The sequence below is a fragment of the Clupea harengus genome, chromosome 5 (assembly GCF_900700415.2).
Source record: "Clupea harengus chromosome 5, Ch_v2.0.2, whole genome shotgun sequence".
In the NCBI taxonomy this organism is placed as follows: domain Eukaryota; kingdom Metazoa; phylum Chordata; class Actinopteri; order Clupeiformes; family Clupeidae; genus Clupea; species Clupea harengus.
This window is the reverse complement of record NC_045156.1, coordinates 23,030,626-23,052,955: the sequence shown is the minus strand read 5'-3', so window position 1 is coordinate 23,052,955 and position 22,330 is coordinate 23,030,626. Positions and strand designations below refer to the sequence as shown.

Genomic DNA, 22,330 nt, shown 5'->3' with positions numbered 1-22,330 from the left:
ACGACCTGGAGTGTTATAAGTTATTGCATGTAGGGTCCTTTACAATGGCAGTGATAAGGAGCAAGATGACCTCATCTTCCTATCCTGTAATTTGAACCCTGCCCACTTCTATGTTTATCTTATGAAAAACGCTGCCTATTATGCCTTCAAAGGTTACTGCACACTTGTGTTAACCTGAGACATGCTAAGGCGTGTTGTGCATACCTGAGTCACAACGTATTGTCCTGCCCTCTGTAGCAGGATTCAAGTACTGAGCTTATCTGTCCCCTGCTGCAACAAAGGAGACATGAGCTATACACTACATATACTACAGCTACTACATATATACTACAGCTATAATACATATATACTACAGCTATACAACATATATACTACAGTAGTAGCAAACGGATGTGCTTACCCTTAGCACTCAGTAGAGTTAACAATCTGTACAAAGTCTGATAAAAAAAAGTCTGGCTTGTCTAGCCACATGAGGAGTCGCTGCTAGGAAACCACTCCTTCGGGCAACACTGATGTTGAACACACCCTATTCCATAACAGGTGGGGCTGAGTTTTGGACAGCTAAGCACTGATTGTGCGGTGGTGTATGCTTCACACAGTGATTTTGGAAGGGGCGTGGAGAAGGGGGGGTAGGCAGAGGCGGGAACGCTCGTGGAGAAGCTAGCCACAGGCGCCACACTTCCCCCCAGTGTCTCTCCAGGTGTGAGTGACTCAGCAAGCGGTTGAGCTGCGAAGGCAAAGCTTTTGCTAGAGCGTGTGCCGGCTCGACAGACACAACGCTAGCGTCACCGCACACTGAAAGGACCTGTGTTTGGGCTTGAAGGATGAGGTGAGCCAGACTGAGCCAGGGGCATGTGGTGGTGATGGTGCTGCCTGGGAGGGGGAGGTGGGGGGGTAGGAGTGGGAGGACTGCCGGCTCTGACTCATCCACAGGCTGGGTCCTCTGGGGTCTGCTGTTGTCTCAACAGGTCTGAGCTTCTGACTCTGGAAGGTGTGGGATTTAGGTAGAGCATGGCATTTAACATGTTGGCTATTCTAAGCATCCTATTCTTTGTAGTTAAACCTGTTTTGAACTTGCTGTCTTTCTGTATGCTGTGAGACGATTGATTGACCTCCACTGCCTCTTACATGATGGATACTGATAGGAGATTATGTAGTCTTTTTCAGGAAGTTAATAATCAAATTTGACAAATGTATTTAATCTGTGAGTATTCATGTGATTACTGAGTTTAGACAGGCAGGAAGAGACATGGGGTCTTAAATTGGGCAGCTTTCATCTGATTCAGCTTTCATTTGATTGCGGTCACAAATCTGGACAGCCCAATTTTAAAGTAGTAATCTACAATTTGATGTGTTTTTTAAACAGAATATGAACTCTGCATTAAATACAATAGCAACTAGCCACTTAGCATGGATAGAATAACGCCTCATGTATTTACTCAGTTACTTGAATGTTGTAGCTGAAACCATGGATGCTCTTGAGGCAGAAGGAAAAGGTCACATCGTTTCTGTTCATAGCCTGTAAAATAAATGTGACTTGATTTGATTCGACAGCAATGCAAATGAACTGCCCTCATCTGGAGCATGGAGGGTGGTTGAAAAAGACTGCATCGTTGCCCTGGTAGCCCTCTGTTTGAATGGGAAGAGGTCAGCATGCCTACACAGACCACAGAGACCACAGCAAAACAACGATATGGGTTTTCATTTCACCACTGCTCCCTCAGTGAGAACACTATACAGCATAGACTGATTAGCTGCTTAGTTGCCAATTCACTTCAACAACGCCAGCCTCGGGCTGTTTTGCAGCTAAAATAGCTAGCTGGTTCATCCAGTCTTGTGTGTTGCTGTTGTTGCTTACCCATACCTCTAACCACATTCTGCCATGTGAACGCAGAGTTTTGTAAGCGTCATCACTGGGAATCTGGTATAGTCTGACAGTCTCTAGACGATCTCTGCCAAGTATATTATATACAAGGCTCTGCATCTGCAGGAAGTAGCCTTTGTTGGTTCTTGTGTTTTGTCAGAGAGAAGAAAAGAATAATAATGTTTTTTTTTCTTTCAATTTTATAAAATTCAGGTGCTATTTCTGTTCTGTGTAGTTGAATTAACTGTGGCTTGACTCCCTTTGTGTGTATTCTGATTGCTGTGATGCTGGGTTCTAAGGTTGTGTTGTTAGTTTTGTGTTGACATCACACAATCCTGAGTTTCTGGGCATTGAACAAGTTTATGCCCAAGGCAGACAATGCAGCTTTCTATCACTGCCTCAGAGTTTCTCAATGGCTCCAAAATAACATTCTGGGCATTGCATGGATGTACGTGGGTGGTTGCAAGTTAGGCAGTTGGCCCATAGCTTGCTTTGTTGACGGTACAGCGCATTGTGAACTGAAGTGTCGTGGTTGGACAGAGAGATAGTGAAAAACATGCATCAGTCGCCTCGAGATTCATGGCAGTTCTGTTTAATGCTCCTCCCCATCCACGTCTTACAGTGGCAGCAGTGACTGTGTGACAACTAAGCTCCAGGGTCCATTTCACTCCAGCAAATACTAACGCTCCCAGATTCCACTTCACATTTGCACACACTTGGAGTAATCCCTGACGCCATCTTGTCCAGCGTTCGTGGTGGTGAGAAGTACCAAACGTACTATAAAGAAGAGAGCGCTTACAAAACAGGAACACGATGTACGTGCAAAGTGAGGATGGCGCAGGAGATGCGAGGCAGATGAAAAAGGAGTGGAGTGGAAGCTCAGAGTGGTTCGTGCTTCATCCTATCCTATCTGCTCAATACGTTCATATAACATTAATAATGTTAATATAACATTTAAACTCATCACAAATGTGGCAATCTTTTGTGTTCTATTTCACCAATTTTTTGCAATACATTTGAGTTTTTGTATTGAGCATTTGAACACAAAAATAACTTTAAAAAGTGAATACTATATTTTATATCTGAAAGTGATATTGCAATATGATGTCTCTGTGAACTGAAGGTGTCCTATATTGAATGACACTCCCAAAGCCGGGGTTTGTGAAGTTAATACTGTGCTCAGATCTAGATCATAATACTGCCCAGTGCTGCTCAGGGCTTTTCAGACTGATGTCAGCTCAATTGGCACTCACAGTGACCTATATCATTGCCATATACACGGGGCTGCCTCGTGCAACTGACAACTGACGTGACCCACTAAGGACTGTGGTTCTGTGATTGTTTCTGCTGCACAAATTCTTTCTCTGTGTGTCTCAGAGTACCTCGGCCATGTCTAAATCATGAGTGTGTGTGTGTGTGTGTGTGTGTGTGTGTGTGTGTGTGTCTGGTGTGTGTGTGCGTGCGTGTGTGTGTCTGTGTGTCTGTGCTGTCAGTACTTTTGTAATCAACTTGACTAATTGTCTGTCATTGCAATCAAAATGTGGGTTTTTTTGTTGCTTTGATGGTGTTGTATTTATGAATCATTTCCTGGTGCTGTTATTTTGCCTGTGGGTCTGGAGACATTTTGGCCTTGAATGCTGAAACACTTGGCACAAAAAGAAAGCTGGTATTGTGAGACAGTCTGTTGTGAAATATTAGCACTTGTCATGACATCTCACAATGTCTTTTCCATCCTTTCTGTGTTTGCCAGCATTGTCAAGCCTAGTTTGTTAATGAGAGAGCGAAAGAGAGAGAGAGAGAGAGAGAGAGAGAGAGAGAGTGTGTGTGCGTGATGTTTGTGTGTGTATGTTTGTGTGTGTGGATGCTTTATATAACTCCTACTCCTACGCTGCAGTTGGTCTCCACAGACTGGCCACTGATGCTGTAGCTTCCGGACGTCTCTTCCCTTGGGGGACCTTGGTCTCTCTCTCCCCCAGATCCCACACTTCCTCTCAGGCTCAGGCTCTCAGGCTGCACCCCACCCCACCAGACCAGTCCACTGCCACTCATATGCAAGCAGGCTTTCAGTGAATCTTATTGATTTATCGCAAACGAGCATCTGCATTGCATTCGATACATGCTCAAACAGCCGCATAATTGGCACTAATATGATGGGAGAGGTGTGAATCGCAGAGGTAATGTCCCAGGCTCCCTGCCTAAGCTGTGAGGGACAAAGGCAGAGTGACCGCCCCTCTCCCTGGTCCTCTGTGCATGACCACAACACTGCCCCTCTCTCTGGTCCTCTGTGCATGACCACAACACTGCCCCTCTCCCTGGTCCTCTGTGCATGACCACAACACTGCCCCTCTCCCTGGTCCTCTGTGCATGACCACAACACTGCCCCTCTCCCTGTCACTCAGTTGGAAGACAGGATGGATAGAAGAAAGGAGGAAAAGAATGCTGATTCTCTGCCATGATATTTACTCTATTGATCCCCTTGATCACACAAACACACACACTCACAAACAAACACACACATAAACACACACGGCTACCAACGCCATCCCTCTTTTCATTTCCAGGACAGGCAGGGGGGATTAAGGCGCTCTGCATTTTAAGGCGAGCTCTAATCTGTTCTGTGAAAGGAGGGGGGTTGGGAGGAGAAGTCAGCGGCTGCCCAAGTCGAGGGCTTGCTGTGGATCTGGTTTCTCTTTTGATGGCAAAGCGGTCTCTCAAAAGTGCACTGGCATGATAGAGAAAGAAAAAAAAAAAAAACGAGGGCCAAGGATTTTCCACATCCTTGTTCTGCCAACATTGCGTCCTCAGGCACGCTCCTGCCCTCTTCAGGGGAACTAAACACTCTACCGTGGCATTTCCATCCTATGGCTGTTAAGAAGCGCTTCCGTTTCACTGGAAAGTCTAAGAGAGGTTGGGTAAGAGCATTGTAATAGCATTGTTTCTGGGTTAGTGTCCTACACTGAGCTGGCCAGCTTCTAAGTCTGGGAAAGCACAGACCTTTGAATGATGACATTTTTGCTCCCATGTGACGGTGGGTGTGTTGGGGAGGACAGGCGGTAGAGGGGGGGGGGGGGGGGGGGTTATATCATGTTCCTCTTGGACTCTGATGACCAGATCAAGAGAGTAGAGACAGAGAGGGAGAGGAAGATAGCAGATGTAAAGTGAAAAAAACAGAGAGAATTAATTAATGTGAGAGCTCACTGTGATTGAAAAAAAAGAGAGGAGAGAGAGAGAGAGAGAAAACTGATACGAAGAAGACAGCCAGCCAATGTGACTACACAAGACATTGTAAATGTTTCTTACGTTTTTATTTCTCTTGGCGCACACTAAATATTTCAACGTTAATATATCATAACAAACCATCGGCAATAGACAAAGTAACGGTGTAATGCACAGCTAAAGGAGAAAGAGTGAGATATTACCCTGAGAGTGTTAGCAGTACATATGAGACGGGGTCTGACTGCGGAAGGATCAGTTGTCAGACCTCATTGGCTCCAGTCCACTAACTGAAACTCCCATAGGCTTTACAGTGTACAATGATTGTCAGACTTCTGTCATTGGCTGCTTGGCTACCCATATGACCTGTCGCCCTAAACTTCTGGAGTATGGTAACGTGAGGCAGGTGACACAGCCCTTCCTCCACCGGTCCACGGTCAAGTTACCCAGTGACTTGGTTTTTATCACCTAGTCTCTAGCGAGTCGACTATAAGCTCACAAGTGTGAATGTTTAAAGTGTCTGAACAAGATGAGAACATCTCAAAGTGCCTCCATGTCCTCTCTGTATATCCCCAGTGTGACTGTAAAGCAAGTGGGTAGGGATGACTAACTCATTATTGGGTCATCCGTAGCTACAAGCCTTGCCTTCAACAATCCCTCATCTTGTGATTGAAGGTTTGTGTGTTGCAAACTGGCACAGACAGTGAACAAGAGCTGTCAGCTGGGACGCCTCTCCAGATTTGAATCTTTCACTGATCCCACCCCATCACCACAATTGTGTAGGCAGTATCAGAAGGCCTACAAATCTGATCCACCTTTAGTGCAGAGTAGAGAAAATGAAACTGTTTGGGCTCTTGAATTTAGTCTCACATCATCTGTTTTTGACTTTCTGTCTCTATTTCTCTCTCTTCTCTCCTCCTCTTTACTCCCCTTCCCTTTTCTCTCCATGTATCTGTCTCCTGTCATGCACCACACTGATGTCCTACCCTATGTTCTTGTGAAGCATGCGGTCCTCTGCCTGGGTTGTATCCAGAGGCAGAGACCTTATGCCCATTGCTCAATGACACATTTCCATACGGCCATGTGCATCTGCACTCAAACTGCCCCCCAGCACACTCACTCTTCTAGCGAACAGACTGTTCAAGGCCCCCTGTCCTCTTTCTCTCTCTCTTCCTCTTTCACTCCCTCTGGCTTTCTGTTTCTTTCTATCTCTTTTCCTCTCTTGATTTCTCTCTGCCAATCTTTTTTTACTCTAACTCTTATCTCCGCTCTGACTCTCAGCCCTCAACTCCAGTGAAAGCATTAAAGCATGCATGACTTGTTTGCAAGTCCCCATTCTCTAATCACCAGCCTCAAAAAAAAAGGGGAAAACAGCATGGAGACTCACTACAGCTTATGGACTCCACGTGCTGGCGATAGTGAATGTTACAGCAGTGGCTACTGCGGATTATGAACTTCTGAGACAAGAGGATAAGTGTCCTTTTGTCTTTTTTTAGGTTTAAATCTTCAGCTTAGTTTTACCCCCCAGCCCCTCCCCCCACCCGAGACCACGATGGCCAGCTTTGCCTTGAATTCGGATCCTCAGGATTGCCCAATAAAGCTAACAGCCGTCGCCGTGCCAGCCAAATCAATTTATCTTGATGTACCATCATTTACGAAATCACCTTTTTGTGATTCCTGCCTTTGTGGCTGCTGTGGCTTCTCTAATGACGACGAATGATTGACTTTGTAGGGCTGTGGTTATGTAAGCTTTGCTTGTGTTGACATTGGACTCCAATGTGTCCCAGCGTGTTGTCTGATCGTACTTCTAAAAGGCTCCACCTGAGATCAACTGCAGCATCTGACTGTTGCCAGCTCCATTGCTCAATGTGCATATGTCAACATTTACGCACCCCACGGAATTAAGGTGAATGAGTTGAATGGAACTGCCCTCAAAAAGATTTAATGATGTTCTGAAATGACCATTTTAAAAAACTATGTAATGGAAAAGAAGACTGAATGCAGTATATCAGTGTCCAAGTGAGAGCCTAGATAAACACTCTGTCCTTACAGTCCCTTATCCCTGCTGAATGAAAAGAGCAGAGTGATGTTTGGGATGAAAGAGTGGATGGAGGACATGTGTGTTTTTCCTCCACAGACCTTGACGTGTTGGCCCTGTCACGTCCCTGTGCTCAAGGCCGGGACAGCTTGTCCAGTGTCAGAGCCGTGGCCCCCTCTGCTTGCTCATCATATAGACGTCCAGTGCAGGTTTACATTAGCGTCGCTACTGAGCACGCTTCTGCTCAAGTGGGCTGGGATACTGTCTGGGAACGTGGGTGTGGGGTCGCGTCAGGCTATAGGCTTATGGCCTCCACTCCTCCTACTCTCCTTCAGTCTTTTTCTATCGTTATTATCTCGTACTTCTGTCTCACTCACTCTTTCTCTCTTTTCACTATCACATACTGTACATGCTCGTGCACAGAATCTCTCATCCACTCCATTTCTCCAGTCCAGTACACAGACACTCTACCTCACAGACTGGCTCTTCTCTCTCTCTCTCTCTCTCTCTCTCTCTCTCTCTCTCTCTCTCTCTGTCGCTCATTTTCTTGTAGTCCAACAATGCACATCTGTGCTCACTCACAGGAGGTTGTGTGCATGTCTGCTTATTTGTGTCGTGTACGGGCCAGTTGGCACACAGTTCAAACAGCTTCTCAATTAGGTTCTCCCCTTTCTTTATATGCTCAATTAAACTGAACTACAGCTTACCTTGCAAATTCATCTAGATAGAATTCAAGTCTAGAAGCTTGTGAGACAGTGTGCTAGAAATGCAAATGAACCTGACACAGAAGCGGGCGACTGCCTCAGGATGATATTATACTGTATGTGCAATGATAATTACTCGCATAGTGGTAATCCTGAGTGAATGTAGGCAGTTAAGTATTTCAGACATAATGCTGTGGATCTATACACATTCAAATTATGTGAAATATAGAGACTTTTACACTGAAAAGAATCTAAATTCTTAAAACACACTCCATTCAGACTCATTCTCATCCCCAAATGGATAGGGGATGTTTCACTGTTTGCGTGATGTATGAGTGATTCTCCATGTAGGGCTCAGAACACAAACTAACCAAATAAATGAATGAAAAGTGAGTGTCCTCGACCCAGGGGAGAACTCGCTTACCACCTCCTCTCCGTGTCTGGATGGGATCCAACCTACTCTCAGACTGTGTATTGGAGGGAAAAAAGAAGAAAAAAAAAGAACAATGGATAGAAAGAGAGAAATGAGCTGACTACTATGAGTACAGCTGGCCATTTCATAGTTCTTTTCTTCCTCACTGGGAACTTTCAGTTGTCTTGCTCTCTCACTAAGTCATCTCCCTTGTTCTCTCTCTCTTTTTCCTTTCTCTCTCTCTCTCTCTCTCTCTTTCTCCCTTCCACTTTCCCCGCCCCTCTCGGTCCAGTAACCCCATGCTGTAGCAGACTGCTAGCGGGAAGCCTTCATCAGAGGGAGCACCAGAGGGACCAGAGAGAGAGAGAGGGAGCGAGAGAGAGAGCGAAAGAGCGAAAGGATAGCTGTACTCAGAAAGGTATGCGCTTTCGTCTTTTTCTCATTAAAACTATTTTCGTTCTTCTATTCACTCGTTCCCAGAAGAGGGCATGGGAAGAAACAAAGGGTGGTTTCCAGTTTCTTTCTGTTTCTCTCTTTTCAGTTTCCAAGCCTTCCTTGTGAATGGACCGTTGACTGTGTTAAGCCTGCGCAAAAATTCAGTGTCCTTAAGCCAAACTAGACATTCTACCTGCTCAAATGGCAATGGATGAATGAAAGTATGGCTGTGTGAGTGTGTGTATGCGGGTGTGTATGTGTGAGTGTGTCTGTCTTGAGGGGGTTGGCGGTGTATTATATGTCTTTCAAGGAAAATCTCAGATTTTCTGACAGTGACAGTTTGATGTGGTACTATGTGTAGAGACAGCTTCAAAGCCTCACCCTTTGGGGGAAATTGGCAGTTGATGATTGCTTCAGTATACTCGATAGAATGAGAAAATACTAAATCATTTGTTATGAATTAGGTACTGTAACAATGAGTTTGTCTTGTGAAGTTGGACATACTTTTTCAAGTCTTGAAGTCTCTTCCAAATTTAGTGTGTTTCTTTATCTGGTATCTTCCATTGTTATGTGGTGTAGCTACCACAAATCAGCCATTGGTGGTGCTTTTAACCTTTCCCAGAGAAAATGGTGTTACCAAAGTTATTTCCCCCCTCTTATTACCTGATCTTTATTGTATGCCGCTCTTACACATTGCTGTAGACTACCATTGGAACCATATTTTCAGTATCCATTAATTGTGCCCCTGGTGAGGTGGACATCTGTTTGTTTTACTCTTAGATTACAGATTCAGAACCAGTGTGTAGTTACGACTTGTACTCGATATCTACATCCGTGCGTTGGTGTTTTTGTGTGTGCCATCTGTGTAATGATGGCAGGAGCACACTACTGCCTGTGGTCTGTGTTTGTTTCAGATTACTTTGCCCACTTTCAAAAGAAATAAACAGAACCCCAGAGACTCCAGTGAAATGAAACCCTTCCACGCTTCTCTTCCTCCATGTGGTGCTGTTACAGCCCCGCTAATGTCTAATCTGCATGTGGCCATTAAAGACGATGCTTGTATGTGTGTGTTTCTAATGGGCAATGAGCCGTTAACCACATCAGTAAGGAGATGTATGCTGTATGTGAGTATATAGGAGGCGGGAGCGAGAGAAAGAAAGAAAGAAAAAAAAGAAAGAAAGAGTAGATTTAAACTGGGTGGGGACTTCTGCTAAATTATAGAGTGTTAATTGCCCCCAACAAAGCCACAGCGGGGGTGTCGCAGGTCTGGCTGTGGTTTGGGGGCCAATCTGGGGTGGTTTGGCAGGGAGTGCGCCCTGACAGAAAAGCCCTCTGCCAAACCAATTCCCTAAAGGCCATGGAAATGGGATTTGCACAATCTTTTCCTGTAGCCACCCCAGCATCACAACAGTGGGTGCAACACTAATTAGTGGGCTTTGAGCGATCATCTAATTGATAGCCTTCTCTAAATGTCTATGCGTAACAGTATTACAATGTTGGTGCACTCATCCATTCATTGTTTTCTATCAATTCCTAGTTAGAGCAAAGCTTTCCTTTCTGTGCTGAGGGAATGTGCCACAATCCTGAGATGGGTGGTGCACAGGCCCATCCTTACTGGTGCAGGGAGCATGTCTCTGGTTGTAGTGATGGCGATGGTCGTGTGGAGCACGTCAGAGGTATTGTCTGTTTAACAGTCCAGCGGAGGCGGCTTTTCCATTGGTAGCTCTGTGTTTCACTCAGTCGGTTGCCTGGAAAGACATTGGTGAGATGCCAGGAGTAATCCTCTGGGTGAGAGAGTAACCTAACCTGCCTCCTGCCCCAGTCTGAGGGGACAGGCATGCATGTGGAGACCTGCTGTCCGCCAGGAAGAGGGGGGTGGGGGTAGTTGGGGCAGCTGCAGGACTCACCTGAATACCACCCTGATGAGGCTGAGCTTGTGGTTGCCCCCCATCCCCCCCCCTCCCCCCCACCCGCATAAACACATCATGACAGAGTACAGCTGAATGGGCAGGTGGTAGGGAAACCACCGACACACACACACACACACACACACACACACACACACACTGGAATGATCATGTTATGTTCACATTATGGACATGCACACTCACACACAGACACACACACACACACACATGCGGGCATCAAACACAGGGTTTAGACACAAACAAACAGGCATTGCATCACATCAAATCTAAAACACACCAACCAGACACTTGCATGCACACTTCCCTGCATGTGCACGCAAACACACACAGACACACACAAACAAACTCCCAGAGATGCATTCCGAACACTGCTAGCACTCACTCATTGCCTCGGAAATCACAGACACATGTCTTACGAACTGACTGTGGCATTTCCCTTTGTGGCGGTGATCCTTTGCTTATTGGAAAATCAGTACAAAGACATGATACACATCTACACCAAATCTAGGGACAAAAAACTAACACTACAGCAGAAGTAGAACATTGAGCATTGTGTAGGATTCACTCTGGTGGTTTTACCATACAAAGTGGGAAAATGAAGTGAATACAGCACACATAGTATTGGCAAAAACATAGTTTTTTGTCTTCTCTGTTTGAGTGTTTTTCTGACAGTGATGTTCATAAGCCAGTAAAAAGAGTTTTCTTGGATAAATGAAGACATATAGGAACTTCTTGAACCAATTTAGCTCAAGTTTAACGTACTCTCTTTCTTTCTTGCTTGCTTGCTTGTCTGTCTGTCTGTGATTTCTTTTTGTTTTTATTCAGTCCAACTTTCCTGGAAACTATTCCCCCTCTCTCTGTCTGTCTCCACTGCTAGCCTGCTATGAAAACATCAGCAGAGTACAGTAGCTCTCTAGAGGTTCAGAAATGAGAGGCGTCGTTGTTTAGCGATTAGACAAAGGGCTTGAACCTGAGGAGGGGCCCCGCCACTGAGTCACCGCCGTGTCCAACTGCTCGAGAAGCTGCCCACATTCCTCCTCTTCCTCAGGCCTGCCTCTACCTGTCCCTGCTTAGGGCTGGCGGAAAGGGAAGAGGGAGGAGGTGACTGCTCCAACCTGTAAACCGCTCCTTTACACCTCCTCTTACTCATTCTGCCCTCAAGGCGCGTGGACATTTGAGTCATCATAATGCATGTGTCTATCAGTGAGAGAGGGAGAGAGAGAGAGAGAGAGAGAGAGAGAATAAAGGAAAGACAGAGAGAGAGAAAAAAGTAGGAAGAAAGACCCAACTCATTTATTTATTTTGGAGAAAGAAAGACAAAGTCGACATTCTTTACAAGTTGTTTTTGTTTTGGTGGTCTGCCTTGGCTTCTGTGCGCGGGCATCTAATATTGTGCTTTTGAGCGAGCCCCTCCATGTTCTTACAGATCTAATATTGTGCTTTTGAGCGAGCCCGTCCTTGTTCTTACAAATCCAAGAGTGCTTGGCTGTATTGATCCTTCCCTGATAGACAGAAAAAAACGTGTCTGTGGCATGGCTCAGATTACAGAGACACAGCGGGCGGCACTGAGCCATCAGACATCAGAGATGTGTGTGTGTGTGTGTGTGTGTGTGTGTGGGGTGGTTACAGTGGAATGGTTACAGTGGTGTGTGGAGTAGACTGACATGAAAAAGAGATGATTAAAGAACACATTTGGAAGTGAAGGGAGCATCAGTTTGCAGGTGCAGTTTAAGGTTCCAAACCTTTATTTGAAGTGGCCTTAGGGAGAACATACAATTCACAATTGAATGATTTTAAGACAAAGGTTTGGAACCTTAAATAAACATTATGGAGTTTTGGTCTAAAACTAGCAAGCTACCCTCTTAAAAAGCACGCAGACACACCTTGCAAACACCACCAGCAGGCCAGTTGGCACTGATAAAAGCTGCACCCTGTTAACAAATGATTTAGTACATCATGTGCCGCCTAAGGCTATGTAATGTACCATGCATAGTAGGGCAACTTTTCAGTGAAGAGCACAGTTGAGTATGTACTACAGGGGCGCTAACAGAGTACTGTAGGACACAGAGAACACATTAAGCTCTACAACTATGTGTATCTGTATACACCCAAACATAGGAGGTCTTCTGGAATATTCAGAGTTCAGTTCAAACATTTGGTGCATACACACATGGTTCAGCTTTGCTCTGCTTGTCATTCATTTATTCTGGCTCTTGCACACCAACCAGCAGTGGCTTTACCTGTAGCAGAGGCTTCGTTTGACTCACAGCATAACAGTGACTCTTTGTGTGATTTTCACTCATTCAAGGAGACCTCATAATTAGCCCTCAGGTTATGTCTTCATCAGTTGGCTTAATGAGTTTCACACCTTCTCAGCAGTAGACTCTAAAGTGTTTGCCTGACTGCAGACATACTGTATTGCAATGTGTCTGGAGACCACGGGGGAATTTGGCCTAAAAGTGAATTATTAGCGTGTTAACAGGGTTTGATATTTCTAAACACCTTCTGAAGCAGGATTCAAACAGAAGTCAGAAATGGGGGGTTTCTAGAGGGGGTAGGTTTCTAGAAGGAAAGTCTCCATCGTTTGCAGTGGACATGTCTTGTCACACATTCCTCAGGTCACATCTAATTATGAAACCACCCTGACTAAGGTGCTTTAGGCTGAGCGTGTGTGTGTGTCTTCACGGTCCATCCCATGTGCAAACCAATGTGTTTCAGCACTGACAACTGTGATTGATTCACCATGACCTGTTAAGGATGTACAGTATATGGGTGTTCTGTCAGGCGGTTATATTTTGCTTATGTAAGTCTTCCATGAGCAGTCCTCACATTTTTCTACTGGGTGTATGAATGTCAAGATAAGCTTTAATACACGCCCAACATTTGTACGGATGCTACGAATGTCAGAAAATGCAAATCATTGCATGGTAACTTCTGAGAAATAATTTTTTGGATGGTGAATACACAAAGATTTTTTCTTCCTTTGTGCTCTTTTAGTTCTAGCTCAATAAATCATACATAAGCATACAAATAAAAAGCCAACAAAGCAATTTTTGAATTACTTGTTAAAATATTTAGAATGGTTTCAGAAGCAGAATTTCTGACAGGGATATTGTCTCCGAAGAGAGGTCACATCTCAATTTCCTAAACAGAATTATCTGCCATGAACATTCCTTTATAGAGTAGTCTGTAAACAAAGACTAAATGGGCCTACGCTGCAAAAGAGAGTGAGACAAAGAATGAGAGAGATATAGAGGGAGAGAGAGAGAGAGACAGAGAGACAGAGACAGAGGGGGGGTGGAGGAGGGGGGAGAGAGCGTGAGTTCTTTTGGAGGATGGAATCTGTTAATTGATGGGAGCTGTGCATGGAAGCTCTATCATGCTGAAAGCTGGTTCTGGGAAGGTTCTTCCTCCCCAATGTTTAAAGATGGATGTCATCAGGAACCAGACCCTATGATAATGATGATGGAATGTGCAGCAACAGGCTGACAATGATAGCAGCTTTGGACAGCTGTGTTTTGTATGCATGCATCAGTGTGTGCACGTTTGTGTGTGCGAGTCTGTGTGTGTCTGTGTAGGAGCAGGAAAGATGCTAGAGGGGAAGTACCGCAGAGATGAAAATAACATTATGGACAGCTTGTTGTTCCAGGACAGTCCCTCTTTAATTGACACGTCAGTACAACCCCTCTGTCTCATTTCAGATTTTTCTCATACATAGGGATGCTATTTATAGACTACAACAGATTTATGACTTATTGGAACTTTCACTTATAGCTGTAAATCAGCTATGGACAGTTGAGGTGAACTGGGGAGTAAGTTGAACTTAGCAACGAAGGGGAGGCGGTTTTAAGGGAAGAGCCGTCTGAAACAGGAGCCCTCTGCTCCTCAGGCGGGGGAGAAGAGAGAGAGGAGAGTAAGTGAGAGGTGGAAGATGACGTCCCAGCGGCAATGGCTGAACTTTCATGCTGGACGCCTTAACGAGAGCATGCTGCACAGAGAGTAGAGAAGGAGCTGTGCCATATGGGAGTGATTATAGGTAGGTGTGTGTGTGTGTGTGTGTGTGTGTGTGTGTGTGTGCGTTTGTGTCTGGCTGGCCAGCACCCACCACTATTTGCATGGCTGCAGGGGCAGACTGCTAACCTTCGACCCCGCTGCCCACCACATGCTCCTGACTTGCAAACACTTTCATTTTTTCATCACGTTTCATTCCCCCCCCCCCCCCCCCATTTCATCCCCACAAAGCCATGATCCAAACCCTTTACACGCTCAATGCAGCCTTCTCCCGCAGATTAAAGACTGAGAAGAAAGAGTCACTTTGTGTGAGTCAGATTCACATTTACCAAACAAACGGTATAAACATGTTATTTTCGGATGCAAAAAATTGCATTTCACCGTGACAAATATTTTTCAGCATTTCAGCATACCCAAAAGCTATGTTTTGTCATGCCGTAATGACACGATGACAGACTTATAGGCAGTTTATAGGCAGACTGTTCGTATTTCAGAGTCTGGCGCTGTACCCACCCAGAGCTGGGACTCCAACCAGACTGGCTGAGTGCTCTTCCAGCTCCACCCGGCAGCTCTCCCCTCCCTCCCCTCCTGGTCAACACCTCACACAGAGACCGGGCTCCTTCCAGTGATGGCGGACAGCTCAGTCACCTGGCTCATGGCTCCCCTGGTGGGGGAAGGTGGAAGGGGGAAGAAGGCGCTGGCCTAAAGGGGGGTTAAGTAGCTGGCACATGCTCCGGGCGGGGTTAATGATTAAGAGGAGAGCTGGAGCAGGAGGAAAGGAGCAGGCAGGGGTCTTGTGGAGGAGTGGAGGGAGAGAAAGAGAGTCTTGTGGGGGGAGTGGACGGTGTGTGTGTGTGTGTGTGTGGAGGGGGGTAGGGTAGGGGGGCGTGGACCACGCTGCCGTGTTTAAATCCAGCTGGCCACTCCGCCGAGAATGTAATCCATATGTGTGCCGTGAGTTCAGCTGCAGGAGAGAGAGAAAGAGAGGCAGAAAAGAAAAGAAAAGATATTACCCCGCGATTGTTTCTGCTCTGCTTCTTTTTTGAAATTCCCCCTCCCTTCCTTGAAATTCCACTCATACTAGGCCCCTGCACTCTGGCAAAACTTTCGTAGTCCACACAGCGAGAGTGAGAGAGAGAGAGAGAGAGAGAGAGAGGGAGAAACGGAGTTTGTGAGGGAGAGGTAGTGAACAGCAGACAGCGTCCAACTGTCTGGAGAAACAGCACAGAGGATGAGAGAGGGAGAGCGAAACAGGACGGAAGAAGGAGAAGGAGAAGGAGAAGAAGAAGAAAGATCAGCGAGGTAGGTCCACTCTCTTCAAGCCTCTTTCTGCCATTGTTCTCTGAGAGTGATATTCAGAGAACCAGCCGCAGCAGCAGCAGCAGCAGCAGCAGAAGCCCCATTCTGCACTGGGGCAGCGTGAGCACCATCTGGATGGGGAAGGGAGTGGAGACCATGTGGTGTGTGAGGAGCGCAGAGAGGGAGAAAGGGTGGTGGGTGTGGAACTTGCCAGCCATGGCAGAAACAGGGTCCTGTGCGATCAGGCACATGGAAACCATCCCTCATTGAACAGAAAGGAATAGAACCATAACTATGTTAATCGATCTGCTTTGTTGTGTTCTTTTCTCTACTCTATTGCACTTTTGCATGTTATTGTGAGTGGTGCACACAACACTTTTTTTTGCCAGTTTGCAGGCAGTGAACCCTTTTTTATTCGGATATGAAATGCTCCTTGAGCTGTTAATGACTAACCAGTGCATTCAAAAGTCTACCTCCCATGGCTTTGCACAATTGGCTGTTCCCACTGTTTGTTTAGACCTTGAGTCACTTGCTGAGCTCTGGTATCAGCCAACATGCAAGCTCAGGTTAGATCTGGAACTATCTGTTCTTTCTAACCTGAAAGGTGACTTAAAGTCAGTGCAGATGACTTTATGTGAAGTGATTCTGATTATAACCACTAGAATAATTTGTCTGTACAAAAGTTGTTTTGCAACAGATTGATAAGGTGCTACCTTGAACAAATCTGTATAAGGTCCTCTCTCTCTTTCTCTGACCCTTGGCCTTGGCTCCTTGTAAAACACTGCTGCTAATTGCTGCCAATCTCACAAACCTGGTGACCTGCTGGGGTAAATCATCAGCAAGGCCTCTGCTGTTTGTCAAACGCTCCTGCAAGGTATGAGAGACTCCACGTAAACTTCAGTTTGCTTTGAAAGAGAAAAATCCAGCTACTGCTTGTGCTTTGATGTCTAGCTGGCGAGCCCAATTCTAACATACCTATTTTATCTTTTACTCCTGATGCAAGAAGAACATTCCATTGCATGATCAGAAATAGAATCTTGCAGGCACTGTGGTGAAGATACTGGAAAATAGATCCCAGCCCTTATTACTATAAGTAAGGGATAATTGATGCCACAGCATTGGGGTAGCAGAAAATAATGCACTTTGGAGGTGGTGATGCGGTTACGACACAAAGCGGTGTAAAAATCAGTGTGGTCCTTAGCCCAAATGTAGTGTGACGGTACTCAAAACTATTTCAGACATATGTAACAGGTTGCTACTCTCTATTCTATTGTCAGTCCACTCATTTGTAACTCTGTCATAAGGGGACAGTTCATTTAAACTTCACAACGAGATTACTTCATTAGTTAATTGACGTTCTAAAGAGTGCATCACAATAGGAAATTCAACTAAGCCGTGGTATAAGTGAGGAATATCACATGCCCATGTGGTATTGGCCAATAGGACCATTCGAGTTATGTTTTCACATGAAACCCACCCATCCAAAGAGTGTATCTCAATTAATGAATGGATTTCTTGGCCAGCCATCTGCCATAGAGTGAAGCGAGATAACTCATCATAGTTCATATTGAATTCCACTGCTGTTTTTAGGCCTTTGTACGTGCCCTTGTACATGCATGTGTGTGTGTGTGTGTTTGTGTGTGTGTGTTTGCGTGTGTGTCTTGTGGAGGGGAGTGTTCGGAAGGGGATGTGGGTACATCGTTTGTCCTTATGGACATCTCGGCCTCTGGGTTAAGGAGTGGGAGTTAAACACTCAGAAATGTAGGAGTCTCCAACTCTGCCCCAGAACTCCTGGTCTTGGCAAACAGAGATGGCTCTGGCTTCTTCCCCTCTGGAGGAATGCCTCTAATTTAAACACAGTTCACTTGAGCTCAAGTTCAAACTCTGAATGGGTCACACAGACCAATTTGCTGTACTGTCTCCCCTCCCAGTTCTCCTCTCCGCTATCTATTGGGCTTAGATGAGTTCAGACCACACTGCCTGGACAGGTGGGACCAGCTGCTGTAAGTGCTGCTGATCCATAGGAATGTCTAGTCCTACACATTCCATACTCCCCATGGTACCGGACTCCTTTCAGACAAGGCTGAGACCCTTTAAAACCTCTTTCCCAAGATAATGACAACGTTAGCGTGAGGAAGACATATACAGATGTAAAGAGAAAGAGCCTGTGATGGATGAAGATGTAGTGTAAGCAGGACTATTCTAGAAAGTTCTCTCACTCCCCCACATGAATAAGTGTTCTTACCCCCCAAGCAGGTGCCCCGCCTGAAGACAGACACCAGAAATGGTGCAGAGAGAATAGATAGATAGATAGATAGATGGATACTTTATTAATCCCGAGGGAAATTTAGGTCATCCAGTAGCTTATACACATATACACTTATACACCTCACCGACATACATACATAAATCACATATACATAGGGAGAACATATATACATACACATAGGACATAGGAATAGACATCAGTGTCAGCTGGAGAAAGCGAAGGCTCTGTTTGATCACACTAGCTTGGAAGCAGTTCTGCTGCTCTTCTGTTGCAATCCAAAGGCAGACGGGCTTTTGTCAAAACAGTGAAGGTTTTTCCTGTTTATGTATTTTGGCATTTTGAGTGCTGTGGTAAACACACGAATGTACAACTGAATAGTAGTGTCATATTTACATGTGTTTATATCTCAAAGGTCATTGGAACATTCAAGCTATCTTTGTTTATGTAAGTGCTCCACAGAACCTTGTCGCTTGCAGAGTCTGTATTTCACCAAAACGTCTGTCTCGCATCACGTCATGTAACTGCCTAGCTGCCTGGCTGTCTTGCTTGTCCCACAGCAAACTTCCCAAAAACTTGACCTGGCAGGTAATCTGTGCGTGACATCTGTTGTGTCTGCTGACGTGCCCTACATTTCCCTCCCTGCCCGCCCCGGGGGAACAGATTGGCATGGTTGACTCTTTGGCTGTCCGACTGGCCGGGTCAAACGCAAATCTGATTGGACAGCCCAGCAGGAGTAGGTTGCCGTGTCACCTGCTAGGGGCAGGGCCTGTGAGTTTGAATCGGCGCTGGGCTGTGTTGGAATGTCAGAGTGATCCATGGCATGCAGGTGTTAGGAGGGGAGGAAGCCAGTTACTCACCAGGTACGTGAGTCAGTGCCAGAATCGAGAGGATTTGTTCACAAAATACTTCCACTGTTGTTGTGGGAGGTTGAAGCCCTGTTGTTTCATCTCCTTTGAAAAGCACTTATCTGTTAGCTTGCATTTGATGAAATGAAACATTCCTTCTTTTGAAAAAAATAAAAAACCAAACAAACAAAAAAAAATAATCTTTTAAAATAGAGAGATTTCCAAATACACAAAGATCTCTGTGCTTTCTAAAGGCCTGCTTTTTTCGTCTAGTGGCCCCAGAGCTTTTAGAATCACTCCTCTGTGTTATCTCATCCAATCATCAAATCTAGCCATGAGTAATGCTGAGTGCACTGAGGACAGAATAACAAGTGAATACCAGACTGGCTGTCACCGTTTGACTTAAGGAGAAAAACATGTTTACACTGCCGGGGTATCTGAGACAATGAGCATGGTGAAGAAACGGCAGGCTAATAGATATGGTGACGGTGATCAGGGCGGTACTTTTTCTTTAGTTAGCATGGTTCTCTCTCTTATGTGCTACGGCCAGTGGGATTTGCACCAGCACCTGGAGTCAACCCATACAGTAGCAGTAACAGTTCCTGTAACAGCAGTAACAGTTCCTGAAGATCCTGCTTAGGGTTCCCACGGTTCCCATTTCAGCATGTGAAATACGCCGTCTGTTTCTCTAATATGAGTCAGCTAGAATTAAGGATAGAAGTTGTGCGGAAAGAGCCTTATGTAGAGTGTTTATATCACTCAGTTTGTACAAATACCAGAGTGAACAGTTCACAGAGAAACCAGCTGGGGTTTGTATTTATTTAAGGTTTGAAGTCCTTGTACGCATTCTGCCAGACCTTGCTAGGGAAAGATATTGCGATAGCAATGGAACATCCAGTAAATGAAAAAAGAACAGAAAAACAAAGGATTAATTTTATAAATACACAAGAGAGCATTCTCTGTAATCCCCTTTGGTTTGTATCGATGGAAATTGTACATGGACAGATTGGACTGTCTGAGTGGAGAACTGCAGAAATATGAAGGGGGAAAAGCAGGCCATGGCGGACGCATGCGCTGTAAGACTCTAACAGGCAGGTAATTCATTATTTATGGCATTTCACACTGTAACGTACATGTGTCTGACTGCTCAGAGCCGCCTCTCTGCCTCCTTCATCTTGGGTTCTGTTGTCCTGCTACTGCTAACTGGCTAGGAAAGGAATGTTCCGTCACCTTCCGTCACCCGCTGAAACATATTAAGCCTGCTACCGCTGAGAGGAATGGGGGGGGGGGGGGGGGGGGCAGAGGGTCAAGAGATAGAAGCTAAGCTAAGCTGTCAATGTGTAGAAACTACTGGGAACATGATGTCATCTGAGTCTGCCTAAGGCACAAGACTGTGTAATGTGCCGGGCAAAAAAAAAAAGACCTTCTGAGAAGCAGGTTTTTAGGTTGGGAATGCATGTTGCAATGGCTTTTGCACTGTGGTTCAATGGCAACTGCATTCCAATTCAATCTCTGCTTGTGAAAAGAGCCATTTCAGCATTCTGTCTCATTTTGTGCTTGCACTGTATATTGGAATGGTGGATTTGAATCACTGATTGGTTGCTCCACTGAACAGTAACCGAGGAGGACTAGGTCTGATAATTACATCCAGTTGACCTGTGCACAGGTATAGCTTGAGCTAAGGTTGAGTAAGGACTTGCTGTTATTGAAGAAAACCAGTGGTACGTGGAGAGGGGTCTTGAGGCAAGCCTTGACAGCATGCAACACTACACCACTGGGTATCGACGTACGTGAATGCATCATACAAATCGATACATGCAGACTCCACTTATTAGCCTGTTATCATAAATTAGGAATGGATACCAAATACTTTCCATCTCTCCGAGGACCAGAAGCGCTTCAGCGGGATGGGATTGTAAAAAGATGCCCTGAGCTTTTACACCGCTACACACACACAGATGCACACGCACGCACACACAAACACACACACACACACACACACACACACACGCACACACACACACACTCACAGATGCACACACACACAGAAAGTGATGTAACTCTAGCCATTAGGAATATTGAAGGGGGAACTCCCTGTATCACTTACCGAAACTCCTGAACAGCTCGAGGACAGGCACTACGTGTAAACAATTCCTCAGGAACTGCTCTTTTCTTCTTCTCTTTGTTGCTGCTCTCTTGCTCGCTCATTCTTTAGTTTTTTTGTATTTCTTTAAGTGAATGTCATGCTTATTGGGGTTGGCCAAGTATTATATTGACAAACATCAGCCTTTGACAATTTGATCTGGTTTGACACACATTTGCAACTCAGTGTTTTTCTGCATAGCTGTGACTGCCAAAGAACCTGGAGGGAATTCTAAGCCATCTACATTAAAAAAAAAACGGACTTGGTTGTTTTTGTGGAATAAGAAACTGTTTGGATAGGAACATCATGATACTATAATATGGGGTAGGAGGAAGATAAATTTAAGGGAACGAATGGACAACCAAAATTTACATGTAGAAGAGACAAACCACTGTGGGCCCACCTCTGGCTCGAAGATGCTTGTAGTCTTTGGAAGCCTTGTCTGTGATATTCTGAGGGATAATTGTCTTTTGCTTCAGCAGTTCATCCAAACCATCCGTCATGTAATACATCTCTTGTCATGCATCTCCTGTCATGCTTAACTTAGTACTGCTTTCCTGTCCAAGACAAATAAATCAAATATGCTATCTTGGGCAATCTTCACAATGGTTTTCATGGAGATCTGTAATTTTACTGGAGCTAAGGGTTACTTTGGTGGAGACTAGCTATTCATCAGACTCTCTCCAAGATTCTGAACTTGAATGAAATCTATGCTTGTTAATCATTGTGAGCAAATGACCCGCACTCTTTAGAAGAGAATGACTGTTCCTAAAAGGGCCTCGGACATGATTAGGAGTGTGTCTAACGTAGGTCTGAATGACATAGTGGTGCTTTAATATGACCATCAAAGCCCCAGCCAGAGCCCAGCTCTTTTTATTGCTGACCTTGTTTGAGGATGAATTACGGATTTAATTATGACCGTGTGCACCAGAGAGCCGGCCAGATCCTGACGTTCAGCTACGGCACAGTGCGGTGCGATGCGTGCCTGGGACACATAGAGAGGGGATAGGGGGGGGGGTTTAGGTGGGTGGAGCGTTCAAATTCGCTGCACCTGAGTGGCTGACATTCCTGTTCTACCTTCCCCCCCTGCCTCACGACAACCTCTGTCCTATCCGTGGGTCAAGCTGACATGACTGTTCCCAGGGGGAGGCTTGGGCATGACTCTCTCT

General features: G+C 45.4%; 1 protein-coding gene across 6 annotated transcripts in view; it reads left to right on the top strand.

The window, feature by feature from the left end:
• The window catches only part of plekha6 (pleckstrin homology domain containing, family A member 6), a 72,271-nt gene that overhangs the window by 9,050 nt on the left and 40,891 nt on the right, over positions 1-22,330 (top strand). Inside the window, exons 1-2 of one of the 6 annotated variants that reach the window (XM_031568151.2) lie at positions 678-829; positions 8,524-8,649. The exons of 1 other annotated variant lie outside the window; for it this stretch is intronic. Coding sequence is in view for 2 of the 5 variants with exons in the window: in XM_031568141.2 (XP_031424001.1) it covers positions 15,837-15,907 (71 nt within the window). In the remaining 3 variants the exon portion in view is untranslated. Of the gene's footprint in view, positions 1-676; positions 830-2,520; positions 2,752-8,523; positions 8,650-15,492; positions 15,908-22,330 lie in introns of those variants that run through there. 4 more of the 6 variants (XM_031568152.2, XM_031568150.2, XM_031568146.2 and 1 more) reach the window with 4 other exon arrangements.